At 36.3% G+C, this 15,998-nt stretch overlaps 1 protein-coding gene across 15 annotated transcripts; it reads left to right on the plus strand.

Annotated features, from left to right (window-relative positions):
* Window positions 1-193: 193 nt before the first annotated feature.
* LOC115927507 lies at window positions 194-11,464 on the plus strand. Of its 15 annotated transcripts, none has more exons than XR_004065678.1 (7): window positions 194-219; window positions 7,634-7,921; window positions 8,336-8,523; window positions 8,840-9,149; window positions 9,472-9,746; window positions 10,688-10,998; window positions 11,315-11,464. XR_004065678.1 is itself a non-coding variant. In XM_030993517.1 (5 exons), exons 4-5 carry the CDS (start codon window positions 8,853-8,855, stop codon window positions 9,670-9,672), a joined length of 498 nt encoding a protein of 165 aa, XP_030849377.1. In that variant the 5' UTR covers window positions 201-219; window positions 7,634-7,921; window positions 8,336-8,523; window positions 8,840-8,852; the 3' UTR covers window positions 9,673-9,994. The 15 variants fall into 15 exon arrangements, 1 of the variants encoding a protein (XP_030849377.1); XR_004065684.1 differs by having other exon boundaries at window positions 11,328-11,464; XR_004065681.1 differs by having other exon boundaries at window positions 10,701-10,998.
* The last annotated feature ends 4,534 nt before the right edge of the window (window positions 11,465-15,998 follow it).

Consider the following 15,998-nt stretch of genomic DNA (forward strand, 5'->3'; position numbering starts at 1 on the left):
ACATTGAAGCAAGCATCGAAAAAGAAACTCTGTACTGATTCTGATGCATGTTTTGTGACATTTGCTAGAAGTACTTTCAATTGTATTTATCTGGTCAAGATGGTTTCTTTATATTTGATTCACATTCCAGAAGCAGTCGAGGTTTCCTGAGTTGTTAACGGACACAGTGTTGTACTTCGTACTCAAAGGTGGCAAAGGTGTGTACAAGCATTGCATGAGGTTAGCAAATCAATGGGATGCCCCCTGCACACCGAATATGAAGTAACTAGTGTATGTGCTAAAGCAACTTCCGGTAAGAATGAAACCTGAAAGGCTATCCACAGTTACAGGATTTTGTTTGTAATCCAATTCCTTCGTCAAATACGCACAGTGAAAGTCAGTCTGGAAGCTCTGGATGTTCCATACATTGTGAAAGCTTTGATGAAGTTCAAATATTGGATGAGAGTGTTTCCCCACAAAAGATGATTGATAACCCAAATGTATTCTCTTCCCTGAAGAAGCAAATGAAACAATCATTCATGATGTACATTATAACGGTCAGCAACCACAAAAGATGATTGATAACCCAAATGTATTTCTCTTCCCTGAAGAAGCAAATGAAACAATCATTCATGATGTACATTATAACGGTCAGGAATTGAAACTGAAGAGTGTGACATTGGCTTAACAAAAATTAAAAGAATCCCAGCTAAATAATAGTTGTCTTCTGAACGGAAATGACTCTATAAAATACAGAATATGAAAATGAACAAAAAGGAGATTCCAAAAATTGTACTAAATCCGGGAAGACTCTGATAGATTAAATTTAGTGAACAAAGTTCAGAATTCCAACTCTATCTTAAGCAGAAAACGAAAATGGAGTAACCTCGAAAGCGATGCAAACGTTTGATGTCGACCTTGGCAAGGAAATTCGAAAAACCAAATTGCTAAAAATGAATGAGAACGACAGCTTAAGAATGATGCAAGCGAATGTGCTGATAGTCATGATGAATAATAGTAATTGGAGAAGTTCATGTTAGAAATGTAGACCATGGAAAGAAAAAACGTAAAAATAGACAAAGTTCTAATCAAAAAAGGAAGCGCATGAGACAGCAAATGAGAAAAAACGAGCCCTGGCCAAAGTATGAAATCATTAAGAAAAAGGAAAAGTGTATTCACAATGCGCAAATGAAAAAAATTAAAATGAAAAATAAATATCAAAATGATTTAACCTACAAAAATAGAAAAAATAAATGAAGTAAAAAAAAGGCAAAAAGAAATGTATGAAGAGGATTCAAATTTCAGGAACATACAGCTAAATATGATGAAACCAAATATCATTTTGATTCACGTTATAAAAAGAAAATTTTGTATGGAAATAACAAAAATATTTGAGAAATGAAGGATTCAAAGAAAATGTTAAAAACAGCTATGAGGATTAAAATGAAAAATAGATATTGGAACGATGAACTATTTAAACGAATGCACAAGAGTAGTAGAATAAGAAGTAAATACCAGCATGATGAACTATTTAAACGAATGCACAAGAGTAGAATAAGAAGTAAATACCAGCATGATGAACTATTTAAACGAATGCACAAGAGTAGAGTAAGAAGAAATACCAGCATGATGAACTATTTAAAACGAATGCATAAAAGCAAATTAAGAAGTAAATATTGAACAACAAACATTTTAAGAAAAAACAACAAGATATCATGAAAAACGAAAAAATAAAGGAATTATATCGCAACGATGAAAATTTTAAGAAAAAACAACAAGATATCATGAAAAAACGAATAAAGGAATTATATCGCAACGATGAAAATTTTAAGAAAAAACAACAAGATATCATGAAAAAACGAATAAAGGAATTATATCGCAACGATGAAAATTTTAAGGAAAAACAACAAGATATCATGAAAAAACAAATGAAGAAATATATTGCAAACGATCAGCAATTTAAACATACAAAAAAGGCAAATATGAAAACATTGTCCAAAATTAGATATAAAGGCAACGAATTTAAGGAAAAAAAAAATTGATGAGCTTAAAAATGAAATATAAAAGAATTGAAAAATATAGGCAAAATGTAATAAAACAAAATCGAAAAAGGTCTGTACTTCGAACGGTAAAATTGTCCGAGTTTGATATTGTACTTGAAGAATTTAGAAAGATAATTTCTCATGGCCCACAGAATATGTGTGCTGTGTATGCTTAAAACTTCTCTTTGAGAAACCAAGTATTGAAATGTAAAAAGAGTAATTATAAAATCAGACATGCATAAGTGAAGAATATTTGCATGTTTGCAATTCAGAATGCCGGTCAAAATGTTTAATAGGCCAGTCAGCCAGATCGTCACTATGGATATGCTTCACCTGTCATAGAAAATTGCAAGCTGGAAAAGTACCTGCAGAAGCAAATATGAACAATTTACAACTACATGAAGTTCCAAAAGAACTTGCCAATCTGAACAATTTAGAACAGCATTTGATTGCATTGAATATTCCTTTCATGAAGTTAATGGCCTTGCCTAAAGGTGGTCAAAATGGAGTCCATGGCCCAGTCGTGTGCGTGCCTTCAAACACTTATGAAACAGTAGATATGTTGCCAAGACCACAGACTGAAGATCAATTGATCCGTGTTAAACTCAAACGAAAATTGTCGTACAAAAGCTATTATGAGTACAAATTTGTAGATAAATCTAACTTGCTTAATGCTCTGCAGTATTAAAAAGCAAATAATAAGTGGTATTTTGATGTTACAGTAAATGATAAATGGGAAAATCACTTGAACGAAATGAAAAAGATAATGATAAAGGAAGAAGCAGTGGAAATCGGTGGTAAAGTCGTTTAGCAAAATATTGGAAGAAATGGAAGAACAAATTGATTACATTTTGTCCAAAGACAAAAAAATACTAATGAAAACATGCAAGACAACAGTAAACTACACAAAAAATAAATGACAAGGACACTGAAGACGATAGGAAGAACGATTACGCGTATTCAGTTAGACTCGTGTCTCCAGCCAGTAGATATTGGACAGGAAATATTAGATCAGTATTTTGAAGACATAATATGTTGTGCTCCTTGTGAAGGAAGAAGCCCTGTATCAATTCTACAAGATGAAAGCAATGAGGCCAAATGTTTCCCAGTATTATTTCCTAAAGGTCAACCAACATTCCATGATAGAAGAGATGAAAAAATAACATTAGGACGTTATCTCCATAACCGACTGATGCACGTGGACAACAGATTTGCTCAGAATACAGATTACATCTTTTATGCACAATATTTTATGAAATTCAACAGGTTATATCACAAGTTTCTATCGCTTTAAGGCAAAGTCCAAACAAAAAAGATGATTCGTCTTCAATAACTGCCTCAGATTTGAAAGATGCAGAGAAAGTTAAAAAAATACTAAAATCAGACAAGGGCTATAAATTTTTAAAGCAAATTCGTGGAACACCTCCATTCTGGCAAAAGACACAAAAAGATGTTCTCGCAATGGTACGACAGCTTGAAAGCCGACATGGTTTGCTTCTTTCTCATCTGCCGATATGAGATGGCCAGAATTAATGAATACATTGCTTAGACAAAAGGAGACACCAGGGAATCGAGTGAATTAGACTATACAGAAAAATGTAATCTTTTAAGATCAAATCCAGTAACAGTTGCCAGAATGTTTGATAAAAGATTTCACACTTTTATGAAGAGAGTTATTTTATCTCCCGCTGCACCGATTGGTAAAGTAGTTGATTCATTTTGGAGAGTAGAGTATCAAGCCCGTGGTTCCCCTCACATTCATGCCTTGTTCTGGGTTCAAAATGCTCCCACAGTTGGGTATCGATAAAGATGATGATGTCGTACAATTCGTAGATAAATAAATTTCTTGCCAGAAGAAACCGGATGAAAAGGAGATCAAGAACTACATGAAATAGTGAGCAAGGTCCAACAACACAGTAAGAAACATTCTAAATCTTGCACAAAAACGGGGAAAAGCGTGTAGATTTAATTTCCCAAGACCACCATCTGAAAAAACATTCATTGTAACACCTGTTGAAGAGATTCCAGCTAAAGATTGTGGGAAAGTGCAAAATAAGGGAAAGGACAATGATCAAAATTAAAGCTTCTAAAAAGATTAAAGATGATGCAGAGAAATTGTTGAAGTCAGTTAAAGATGCATTATCCAAGGAATCGAGTACAACAGTGTAAACCATCTCTTTGAAAAGCTTGGCATTACACAAAATCAATTTGAGAATGCACATAATGAATTAGCATCACAACAAAGTATAATCATCAAGAGAGAAATACAAGATGTATGGGTAAATCAGTTTAATCCAAGTCTACTAAGAAGCTGGAATGCCAACATGGATTTGCAGTTTGTAACAAATGTATTTGCATGCGTGGCTTATATTGTATCCTACATGTCAAAAGCTGAACGAGAAATCGGAATGCTATTGAGTCATACACTATCAGAAATGAAAGAGGGAAATGAAAACGCAAAGGAAAGCATGAAAAACTTGGCCAGGTGTACATGCAAAATCGTGAAGTGTCTGCTCAAGAAAGCGTCTATCGTGTTTGCAGTCTCAGATTGAAAGAATGTTCTAGGGAAAGTGGAATTCATTCCTGTTGGACCCGACCCTGTCAGAATGAGTTTACCATTAAGCGTTATAAAAAGAGACCAGATAACGATAATGATGATGATGAGAATGTTTGGATGCCTAGCAAGCTCGACAGATACAAAGCTCGACCTAGAAACGCAGAATTCAGTGATATGTGTCTTGCAACGTTTTGTTCTCAGTATAGAATCTTAACTGCATCCCAAAAGCCAAGTACAAGAAGTAAAAAATGTCTTTAAATTAGATAACGATCTGGGGTATATCAGAAGCGTACTCGTACGGGAGATGCAGTTGTAAGATATCCCGATTCTCACCATTATCTCACCCGAAAAAATTATTTGAGCATTTTGCAACTCTTTCTGCATATTTTGAAGATGGACAATTAAAGCCCCCAACATTTGAAACACATGAAGAGTTCTACGAGACAGGTTCTGTGAAAATATGTGGACGTGAATGGAGAAAGTCTGGTCAATTGTCTGTACTAACCGAAAGAAGTTTGAAATGAACGCCGATGCAATTGATCATGCACAGGAGCATCTTGACAAATTTGGTCCACACGAAGATGCATGGGGTCTTTTATGTCCGGAAAGGAAGTAGAGCGACTTGAACATCCCAAAGAAAATGTAGATGTCGAAGATTGTGATGGAGATCTTGATATCCCAGATTTAAAGAATGAACCGAAAAAAGATGACTATAGCATCGAACTACGTTCGGTAAAATTTCCAAACAAGATGGACATTCTTTGATGAGGTCTTTGAATGAGAAGCAACAGAGTGTTTTTTACAAAATACGACAGTGGTGTTTAGATAGAGTAAATGGAAAATCGGTCGAACCGTTTCATATGTTTCTAACTGGAGGTGCTGGCACTGGAAAGAGTCATTTGATCAAATGTCTTTACTATGAAGCAACACGTATACTAGCCCGAATGTTGCCACATCCTGATGATGTCTCAGTATTGAAAATGGCTCCAACGGAGTAGCTGCATACAATATCAATGGCCATACTATAAATAGTATTCTTTCTATTCCAATCAATGCACAAGTACTGTATCAACCGCTGAGTGATGAGAAAATAAGTGTCCTTCGAAATAAGCTGGCTGAATTGCAAATTTTAATCATAGATGAAGTATCAATGGTAGATCAAAAGATGATGTCTACATTCACGGCCGCCTACGACAAATAAAACAATCACGAGATCAAACTGCTTTTGCTGGTGTTTCAGTTATTGCTGTGGGAGACATGTATCAGTTACCTCCAGTCTTAGGAACTCCTTTATATAAAGACACACTCAATGGTGCATTGTGGAATGCTAATTTCAAGAAAGTAGAACTTGAAGACATTATGAGACAAAAAGACGATACCCAATTCGCTTTTCTCTTAAATAGATTACGTGTAAAACAAGGGGAAGAGATTCTCTGTGATGAAGACCTAGCAATGCTCAAGTCCTGCGAGACTGGTGAAGAATGTGAAAATGCTCTGCATATCTATGCATGTAACAATGAAGTAGATGCTTGGAACAAGAAATTATTGCATACAAAATGTGGAGATGTGATATGCGTAAAAGCACAAGACATGGACAAAGATGTTAAAAAGGAAATCAAATACGGGAAAAAACCTTATACAAAGAAGAAAAACCAGTTGCCTCCTTATCTGTGGATTGCAGTTAATGCTAGAGTGATGCTGCTCAAAAACATTGATGTTAGTAAAGGCCCTGACAAATGGATGTTTCGAAATGTAACAGAAATAATAACGGATCATACAAATTTGAATCCAGTTTGCATCAAAGTTAATTTGAGAAGGCCGATATTGGTATTCATTCAATCGAAATGTCTCAAGAATCCATTGGTAAGAAATATGTGAGAAAACAATTTCCACTTAAGCTTGCTTATGCTTGCACAATTCATAAAGTACAAGGTTCGACATTAGACAAAGCTGTTGTATCATTAAAAAATGTATTTCAATCTGGACAGGCATATGTTGGGCTTAGTCGCGTTACTTCGTTATCTGGACTTGTGATAGAACATTTCGATCCTAAACGTATATATTGTAATCCAGAAATTAAAGAACGCATTGAGATTATGAAGCCGTTATCGAGAATGAAACTTCTGAAGATATTCACGATTATAACTTTTCTTTGGTAATGCAAAATGTACAAGGATTAAAACAGCATTTTATCGATTTCAAATCCCAGTGCCAATTTGTGAATGTAGATTGTATTTGCTTGACCGAAACAGGATTAATGATGATGATCTCTGTGACGTTATTTTAGATAACTTTCGATTTTATCATCAGCCACGACATCTTTCATACTGTAATTCTTGAGTTGGAAATGTACTCAAAGAACAATCGCACGGAGGTGTTGCAATGTATATCAAGAATACATATTCAAGTAGATTAGACATATCTGTCGACAACTTAGAGTTTATTGCAATTCTTGTCACCAAACCAGTTTCTGTTGTGATTTCAGTTGTTTATCGACCTCCATCATATAGTATAAAATCATTCTGTGAATCATTAGACAATTTGCTAGATGCATTACACAAAAGAAGCATTAGGTGTATTGTGATGGGAGATTTTAATGAGGATTTGTTTAAAGGTTCTTCACAGGTAAACAAGCTGATGTGTAATAAAGGTTACAAACAGCATGTTGTTAATGGTACTACTGAGAAGGGGACATTGATAGATCATGTGTACAGCAAGGGACTAGATTATTGGAAACAGAGGTCATCCCTACATATTATAGTTACCATGAAGCTGTTAAGATTGCATTTTGATATTTATTGTAAGGCCAAATAAAAAATAAAACATGTTTAGCGTCCTGTTTTTTTTGAAAAAAAGAAGGAGGCCCTTTACACCTGGAGTAATTTGGCAATTCTATGACATATCTTTTGCTTTGAAAATGTTACATTGGGGTTGCATAGACAGAATACTTTTTATGTCAAATGCGTTCATTAATAAGGTTAACACTTTTAAAAAAGAAAAATTCAGTGCTGTTCATATTCCTAATCTTCAAATGATTTTTTTTATTTCACTTCAGATAACTGCTTCAGATGACTGCAAAGCGCAACGTTGCAAAGCTCATTTCTACAACCCTAGTCATCAATGACAGTGCACCACCATATCCCTTTGCTCACCAGTTGAAACAAACTACCGCCCTCGAGTCAGAAGGCTGTCCTCATCATCCAACACACAGCGGTAACATCACCCAAGGACTTCAGCCCTCCGGTGATACCTGGTTCAGCAAAGACTAGGCCTTGGGGAGTGTTTACGGCTCTGTCATCATAACAGCATTGTGGCAGAAGTATGGAACACCAGCATATACAGGGTAAGGAAAGATTGCCAAACTAAAATGTTTGAAAAAGCCTAACCCTACTGTACTGAGTTATTTCAAGCTCCTCCGGATAGATGGTTGACCTCGGCCACTACACTGTTGATTCCCACAAAATTGGCACACCTGGAGTAAATTGGCAATTCTATGACATATCTTTTTGCTTTGAAAATGTTACATTGGGGTTGCATAGACAGAACACTTTTTATGTCAAATGCGTTCATTAATAAGGTTAACACTTTTAAGAAAGAAAAATTGAGTACTGTTCATATTCTAATCTTCAAATGATTTTTTTAAATTTCACTTCTTGAGATAACTTCTTCAGATGACTGCAAAGCGCAACATTGCAAAGCTCACTTCTACAACCCTAGTCACCAATGACCGTGCACCACCATACCCTTTGCTCACCAGTTCAAACAAACTACCGCCCTCGAGTCAGAAGGCTGTCCTCATCGTCCAACACACAGCGGTAACATCACCCCAGGACTTCAGCCCTCCGGTGATACCTGGTTCAGCGAAGACTAGGCCTTGGGGAGTGTTTACGGCTTTGTCACCAAAACAGCATTGTGGCAGAAGTATGGAACACCAGCATATACAGGGTAAGGAAAGATTGCCAAACTAAAATGTTTGAAAAAGCCTAACCCTACTGTACAGAGTTATTTCAAGCTCCTCCTGATAGATGGCTGACCACGGCCACTACACTAGTGATTCCCCACAAAATTGGCACACCTGGAGTAAATTGGCAATTCTATGACATATCTTTTTGCTTTGAAAATGTTACATTGGGGTTGCATAGACAGAATACTTTTTATGTCAAATGCGTTCATTAATAATGTGAACACTTTCAAAAAAGAAACATTTAGTACTGTTTATATTCCTAATCTTCAAATGATTTTTTTTATTTCACTTCTTGAGATAACTTCTTCAGATGACTGCAAAGCGCAACGTTGCAAAGCTCATTTCTACAACCCTAGTCACCAATGACAGTGCACCACCATACCCCTTTGCTCACCAGTTCAAACAAACTACCGCCCTCGAGTCAGAAGGCTGTCCTCATCGTCCAACACACAGCGGTAACATCACCCAGGACTTCAGCCCTCCGGTGATACCTGGTTCAGCGAAGACTATGCCTTGGGGAGTGTTTACGGCTCTGTCACCAAAACAGCATTGTGGCAGAAGTATGGAACACCAGCATATACATGTAATGTATCAGGACCTTCACAGGGTAAGGAAAGATTAAACTAAAATGTTTGAAAAAGCCTAACCCTACTGTACAGAGTTATTTCAAGCTCCTCCTGATAGATGGCTGACCTCGGCCACTACACTATTGATTCCCACAAAATTGGCACACCTGGAGTAAATTGACAATTCTATGACATATCTTTTTGCTTTGAAAATGTTACATTAGGGTTGCATAGACAGAATACTTTTTATGTCAAATGCGTTTATTAAGAAGGTGAACACTTTTAAAAAAGAAAAATTCAGTACTGTTCATATTCCTAATCTTCAAATGATTTTTTTTATTTCACTTCATATAACTTCTTCAGATGACTGCAAAGCGCAACATTGCAAAGCTCATTTCTACAACCCTAGTCACCAATGACAGTGCACCACCATATCCCTTTGTTCACCAGTTCAAACAAACTACCGCCCTCGAGTCAGAAGGCTGTCCTCATCATCCAACACACAGCGGTAACATCACCCAAGGACTTCAGCCCTCCGGTGATACCTGGTTCAGCAAAGACTAGGCCTTGGGGAGTGTTTACGGCTCTGTCATCATAACAGCATTATGGCAGAAGTAAGGAACACCAGCATATACAGGGTAAGGAAAGATTGCCAAACTAAAATGTTTGAAAAAGCCTAACCCTACTGTACTGAGTTATTTCAAGCTCCTCCGGATAGATGGTTGACCTCGGCCACTACACTGTTGATTCCCACAAAATTGGCACACCTGGAGTAAATTGGCAATTCTATGACATATCTTTTTGCTTTGAAAATGTTACATTGGGGTTGCATAGACAGAACACTTTTTATGTCAAATGCGTTCATTAATAAGGTTAACACTTTTAAGAAAGAAAAATTGAGTAAGTTCATATTCCTAATCTTCAAATGATTTTTTTAAATTTCACTTCTTGAGATAACTTCTTCAGATGACTGCAAAGCGCAATGTTGCAAAGCTCACTTCTACAACCCTAGTCACCAATGACCGTGCACCACCATACCCCTTTGCTCACCAGTTCAAACAAAAACTACCGCCCTCGATTTAGAAGGCTGTCCTCATCGTCCAAACACACAGCGGTAACATCACCCCAGGACTTCAGCCCTCCGGTGATACCTGGTTCAGCGAAGACTATGCCTTGGGGAGTGTTTACGGCTCTGTCACCAAAACAGCATTGTGGCAGAAGTATGGAACACCAGCATATACATGTAATGTATCGGGACCTTCACAGGGTAAGGAAAGATTGCCAAACTAAAATGTTTGAAAAAGCCTAACCCTACTGTACAGAGTTATTTCAAGCTCCTCCTGATAGATGGCTGACCTCGGCCACTACACTAGTGATTCCCACAAAATTGGCACACCTGGAGTAAATTGGCAATTCTATGACATATCTTTTTGCTTTGAAAATGTTACATTGGGGTTGCATAGACAGAATACTTTTTATGTCAAATGCGTTCATTAGTAATGTTAACACTTTCAAAAAAGAAACATTTAGTACTGTTTATATTCCTAATCTTCAAATGATTTTTTTTATTTCACTTCAGATAACTTCTTCAGATGACTGCAAAGCGCAACGTTGCAAAGCTCATTTCTACAACCCTAGTCACCAATGACAGTGCACCACCATATCCCTTTGCTCACCAGTTGAAACAAACTACCGCCCTCGAGTCAGAAGGCTGTCCTCATCGTCCAACACACAGCGGTAACATCACCCCAGGACTTCAGCCCTCCGGTGATACCTGGTTCAGCGAAGACTAGGCCTTGGGGAGTGTTTACGGCTCTGTCACCAAAACAGCATTGTGGCAGAAGTATGGAACACCAGCATATACATGTAATGTATCAGGACCTTCACAGGGTAAGGAAAGATTGCCAAACTAAAATGTTTGAAAAAGCCTAACCCTACTGTACAGAGTTATTTCAAGCTCCTCCGGATAGATGGTTGACCTCGGCCACTACACTGTTGATTCCCACAAAATTGGCACACCTGGAGTAAATTGGCAATTCTATGACATATCTTTTTGCTTTGAAAATGTTACATTGGGGTTGCATAGACAGAACACTTTTAATGTCAAATGCGTTCATTAATAAGGTTAACACTTTTAAGAAAGAAAAATTGAGTACTGTTCATATTCCTAATCTTCAAATGATTTTTTTAAACTTCACTTCTTCAGATAACTTCTTCAGATGACTGCAAAGCGCAACGTTGCAAAGCTCACTTCTATCTACAACCCTAGTCACCAATGACCGTGCACCACCATATCCCTTTGCTCACCAGTTCAAACAAACTACCGCCCTCGAGTCAGAAGGCTGTCCTCATCGTCCAACACACAGCGGTAACATCACCCCAGGACTTCAGCCCTCCGGTGATACCTGGTTCAACGAAGACTAGGCCTTGGGGAGTGGTTACGGCTCTGTCATAAGAGCATTGTGGCACAAGTAGCCTCGATCTCGACCAAGACATTTTGAATGCCACTCTGTATGGCTCAGCATACTTTTTTTTTCTTTATTCATACTAACGTGTGTTCATGTCCATTTTTCCACCTCTGATTCTTACATTTATTTTCTGATACCATGTTTCTGTGTGATTTTAGTCTTATTTTTACTGGTATGACAATGTAAACATATACCTTTGTTCCACACAAGATATTTTGGGATTTTGTGTGCACTTCCATGTAACTACATGTATTTTTATATGATAGTTTTTGTTTCTGATTGTTCAATTCCTTTTACGCTCTCATTCCTTTATAGTTGTATCTTATTTGAGACAGAGGAAGAGAGAGGGTGAATAGTAGAGAGAGAGGGGGATGCAGAAACAAAGCGCCATTATGATGTATTTTATTACATTTGTGTTTTAACTTTGCACATACATTGCAAGATTTTGGGATTTAACACGTTTATTTTTCTGTAAGTTTGTAAATCCTTGTATTCACACAGTGTTTTGAGTGATATATTGTAAAGATAGATCTTATGCATGCTCCTTGGGGAAAAGAAGTTATACATGCATGTCACTCTTCTTATCTTGGCATTACCGTAATTCTTATATTGGTTGATGTTGCTGATATATGAAACAGAATCTGATGGATATCATTGATAACAGTTACTGTTTGTCTTCTTTTTAACATCAGGATAACAGATCTTAGTAGTACAGCGAAAGACAATTCACTGTAATTTGTTATATTGTCATATATTACACGATTATGATTTTCAATGGCACATGTTTGTACACTACAATTTTATGTCATTAGAGGTCACATATCCAGTTTGTTTCGTGAATAGTCAATATTGGATTATGATTATAATGTCAGTTTATTTGCAACATTTACCCCATATATAGTGGTATCTTACGATCAACTGTCAATATCTACTGCATTCACTATACATAGCAGTGTCTTGCTTGCTGTAACAAAGAGGTATATAGGGCTGTTAGGGATTATCCATAATGTACATTGTTTTTTAGTTTTTATTGTTATTGTGTTTATCTGAACTTATGTTGTTTATGTACCTGTTTTATATATGTATTCCATTTCTGTTGAATATATATACATGTTAAAATGCCCTTTTCAGAGATTTGTACAATGCTGCTCTTTTCAGTATGTGCTTTTATTTTGGTATATCAAATTTAATTGGATATGCTGTTTTTAAAATTTATTTCTTTTAAAATGTGTTCGAAGATGATAGGTGATTACCATTTGTAACATTGCATTGCGGTTCTTTTTTAGATCGCCAAGGAAATAGCGTGATGTTAAGTTTGGTGCAGAATGTCATTTACATGCATGTAGATAGGTCTATGCAATTTAGCTTTGACTTTGGTTAACAATGAATAGACCTGTTTACTAATGTACTTCATTTTATGTTTCTCTCTATAGTACATGGTAGGGGGTGAAACAAGAATACAAAGGTTAGAAGGAAAAGTTAAAGAAGATTGGGGTTCAATGGCACATGTTTGTACACTACAATTTTATGTCATTAGAGGTCACATATCCAGTTTGTTTTGTGAATAGTCAATATTGGATTATGATTATAATGTCAGTTTATTTGCAACATTTACCCCATATATAGTGGTACCTTACGATCAACTGTCAATATCTACTGCATTCACTATACATAGCAGTGTCTTGCTTGCTGTAACAAAGAGGTATATAGGGCTGTTAGGGATTATCCATAATGTACATTGTTTTTTAGTTTTATTTTATTGTGTTTATCTGAACTTATATCTCACTTGCTATGTAGGGGGCCTTTCATATAATCAGTAGGTATCTTGTTTATGTACCTGTTTTATATATGTATTCCATTTCTGTTGAATATATATACATGTTAAAATGCCCTTTTTAGAGATTTGTACAATGCTGCTCTTTTCAGTATGTGCTTTTATTTTGGTATATCAAATTTAATTGGATATGCTGTTTTTAAAATTTATTTCTTTTAAAATGTGTTTGAAGATGATAGGTGATTACCATTTGTAATATTGCATTGCGGTTCTTTTTTAGATCGCCAAGGAAATAGCGTGATGTTAAGTTTGGTGCAGAATGTCATTTACATGCATGTAGATAGGTCTATGCAATTTAGCTTTGACTTTGGTTTGATAAGCTTTGTTTAGTGCTTTGAACATGAATTTAACAATGAATAGACCTGTTTACTAATAGACTTTATTTCATGTTTCTCTCTATAGTACATGGTAGGGGTGAAACAAGAATACAAAGGTTAGAAGAAAAAGTTAAAGAAGATTGGGGAACACTGGAAGACATAATAGAGGGAGAACGAGAGTCAGAGGCGGAATAGGGAGAGGGTGAGAGAGTATAACAAAAGAGAAGGGCAGAGATAGATCGAGACATCGCAAGGGAGAAAGAGGGAGGCAAGGAAGGAGTGAGACGAAGGAAGGGAGAGGGTGAAGAGTAGAGAAAGAGAGAGGGGGATGCAGAAACAAAGCAAGAGAGAGGGGCAGAACAAGAGAGGAGAAGGGGAACATAGCAAGAGAGAGGAGAAAGAGAAAGAGATGCAATCGAGGCACTCTACTAGCATAAATAGATTTGAATATTTACTATATAGAGAAAGGGAGAAGTTATATAGACATAGACAATGATGATCATGATGATAATGAACATGAAGGTGATGGTAATGATAATGTTAGATGATGATAATAATAATAATGTTAATGATGATGTTGATGATCATCAGACCATCACGATGATGATGATATTGATGATGATGATCATGAGCGTGATCCTGACATCTGATTGAAAAAAATGAGGGGACATTTAGATAGCATATAGTCTCAGCTACAACATGCTCAAATATATTTTAAAAAACAAGCGGAAATAACGGCGATATTGCTCTCAAAAGACAGGGATGTAGAATCCAGATTTGAGAAAAAGTCATCTCCCATATAGAAAAAGAGAGAAATTTTAACGATATGTAAATGTAAACAATGATCATAATGATGATGATGATGATGATGATCTTGATAGTAATGATTATGATGATGATTATAATGATAATGTTAATGATGATGATGATGATGATGTTGATGATCATGATCATGATCAGACCATGATGATGATCATGATCATGATGATCATGATGATGATCATGAGCGTGATTCTGACATCTGATTGAAAAGATGAGGGGACATTTAGATAGCATAGAGTCTCAGCTACAACATACTCCAAAATCAACAAAAACCAGGCGGAAATAACGGCGATATTGCTCGCAAAAGACAGGAATGTAGAATCCAGATTTGAGAAAAAGTCATCTCCCATGGGGATTACAGGCGAAAAGTAATGGATCAAGTGATAATAGGGTAATAATAAAGTAAATATGGTTGTTTATTACATTATTTGCGATTCTACGTGTAGTAATGTGATATTTGCTATGTATATCCATCAGAAACTTGTCTGTACGAAACAGTGAAATACTGCCCTCTCCGGCAGAATAAAGTAAGCTTAGCAACGAGCATAATGGCGTATACTTCTAGCAGTATTTACTTTCGTATTTATGGACATATAAGATACGACATTTGGCGACGAGGAAGGGATTCTCATTCCAGGACATCACTATGATGTTCCCCCTGCCCCTAACATTCACTCCCGACATCCTGCCCCCTCCAGTCGCCCTTCTCGTACCCGGCGACGGCCTCGATATTTGACAGACTATGTCTCATAGAACTATATTTCGGTTCCTCCCTTTTGACAGTACTCATAGTGTTTTGGTTACATGCATGTTTTGGATGAAATGCCTTCATCTCAGTAGCTAGTTTGACCCCCCCCCCCCCCCAATGGTTGTTTATGCATTTTGTCATTCTGATGTTTGTCTTTACCGGTAATCTTTTCATACTGCTTCGCATCTACCAGTTCCACTCCATCACACTGATTGATACGGAATGTTTTTTTCCTAAATTCTTTTTTCAAGCAATTTTCAGTTGTGAGTTCAATAATGCAACAGTCTATTTTTTTATATAGAGATACTGTTCGAATGATGATGATTATTTTGATATGTTTGTCATTATTGTTCATTGAAAAGGGAGAGAGGAAGGATGGAAAGAGGATTAATATTTCACGAACAAAACAGATATTGTAAACAAACAAACAAAAAATGATTTAAATGTACGTACATGTATGTATGTCAAATTACTGTACACTGAAAGTACAAACATGATGTGTTTATTAGTAATTTCGTTCAAAAGCATTATTGTTGTATATTGTGTGGTACAATGTATTTTAACTTGGACTGTTCTTTGCATCATTAGTTTCCAAAAGAAAAAGTACAAGAACAGAAATGATTTATTTTGGTTAATAACATTTATTTTATTGTCATGCTGTGCAAGTACACATATATGCACAACTTTGTTGCAAATGATGT

Source organism: Strongylocentrotus purpuratus, unplaced genomic scaffold (assembly GCF_000002235.5).
Source record: "Strongylocentrotus purpuratus isolate Spur 01 unplaced genomic scaffold, Spur_5.0 spur5_scaffold_20, whole genome shotgun sequence".
Lineage (NCBI taxonomy): Eukaryota > Metazoa > Echinodermata > Echinoidea > Camarodonta > Strongylocentrotidae > Strongylocentrotus > Strongylocentrotus purpuratus.

Bases quoted from the DNA above. Each gene is read 5' to 3' on its own strand.
- LOC115927507 (XM_030993517.1), top strand. From the start codon at position 8,853: ATGACTGCAAAGCGCAACGTTGCAAAGCTCATTTCTACAACCCTAGTC. The intron at 9,150-9,471 runs GTAAGGAAAGAT...TAACTTCTTCAG, and splicing joins TGTATCAGGACCTTCACAGG to ATGACTGCAAAGCGCAACAT.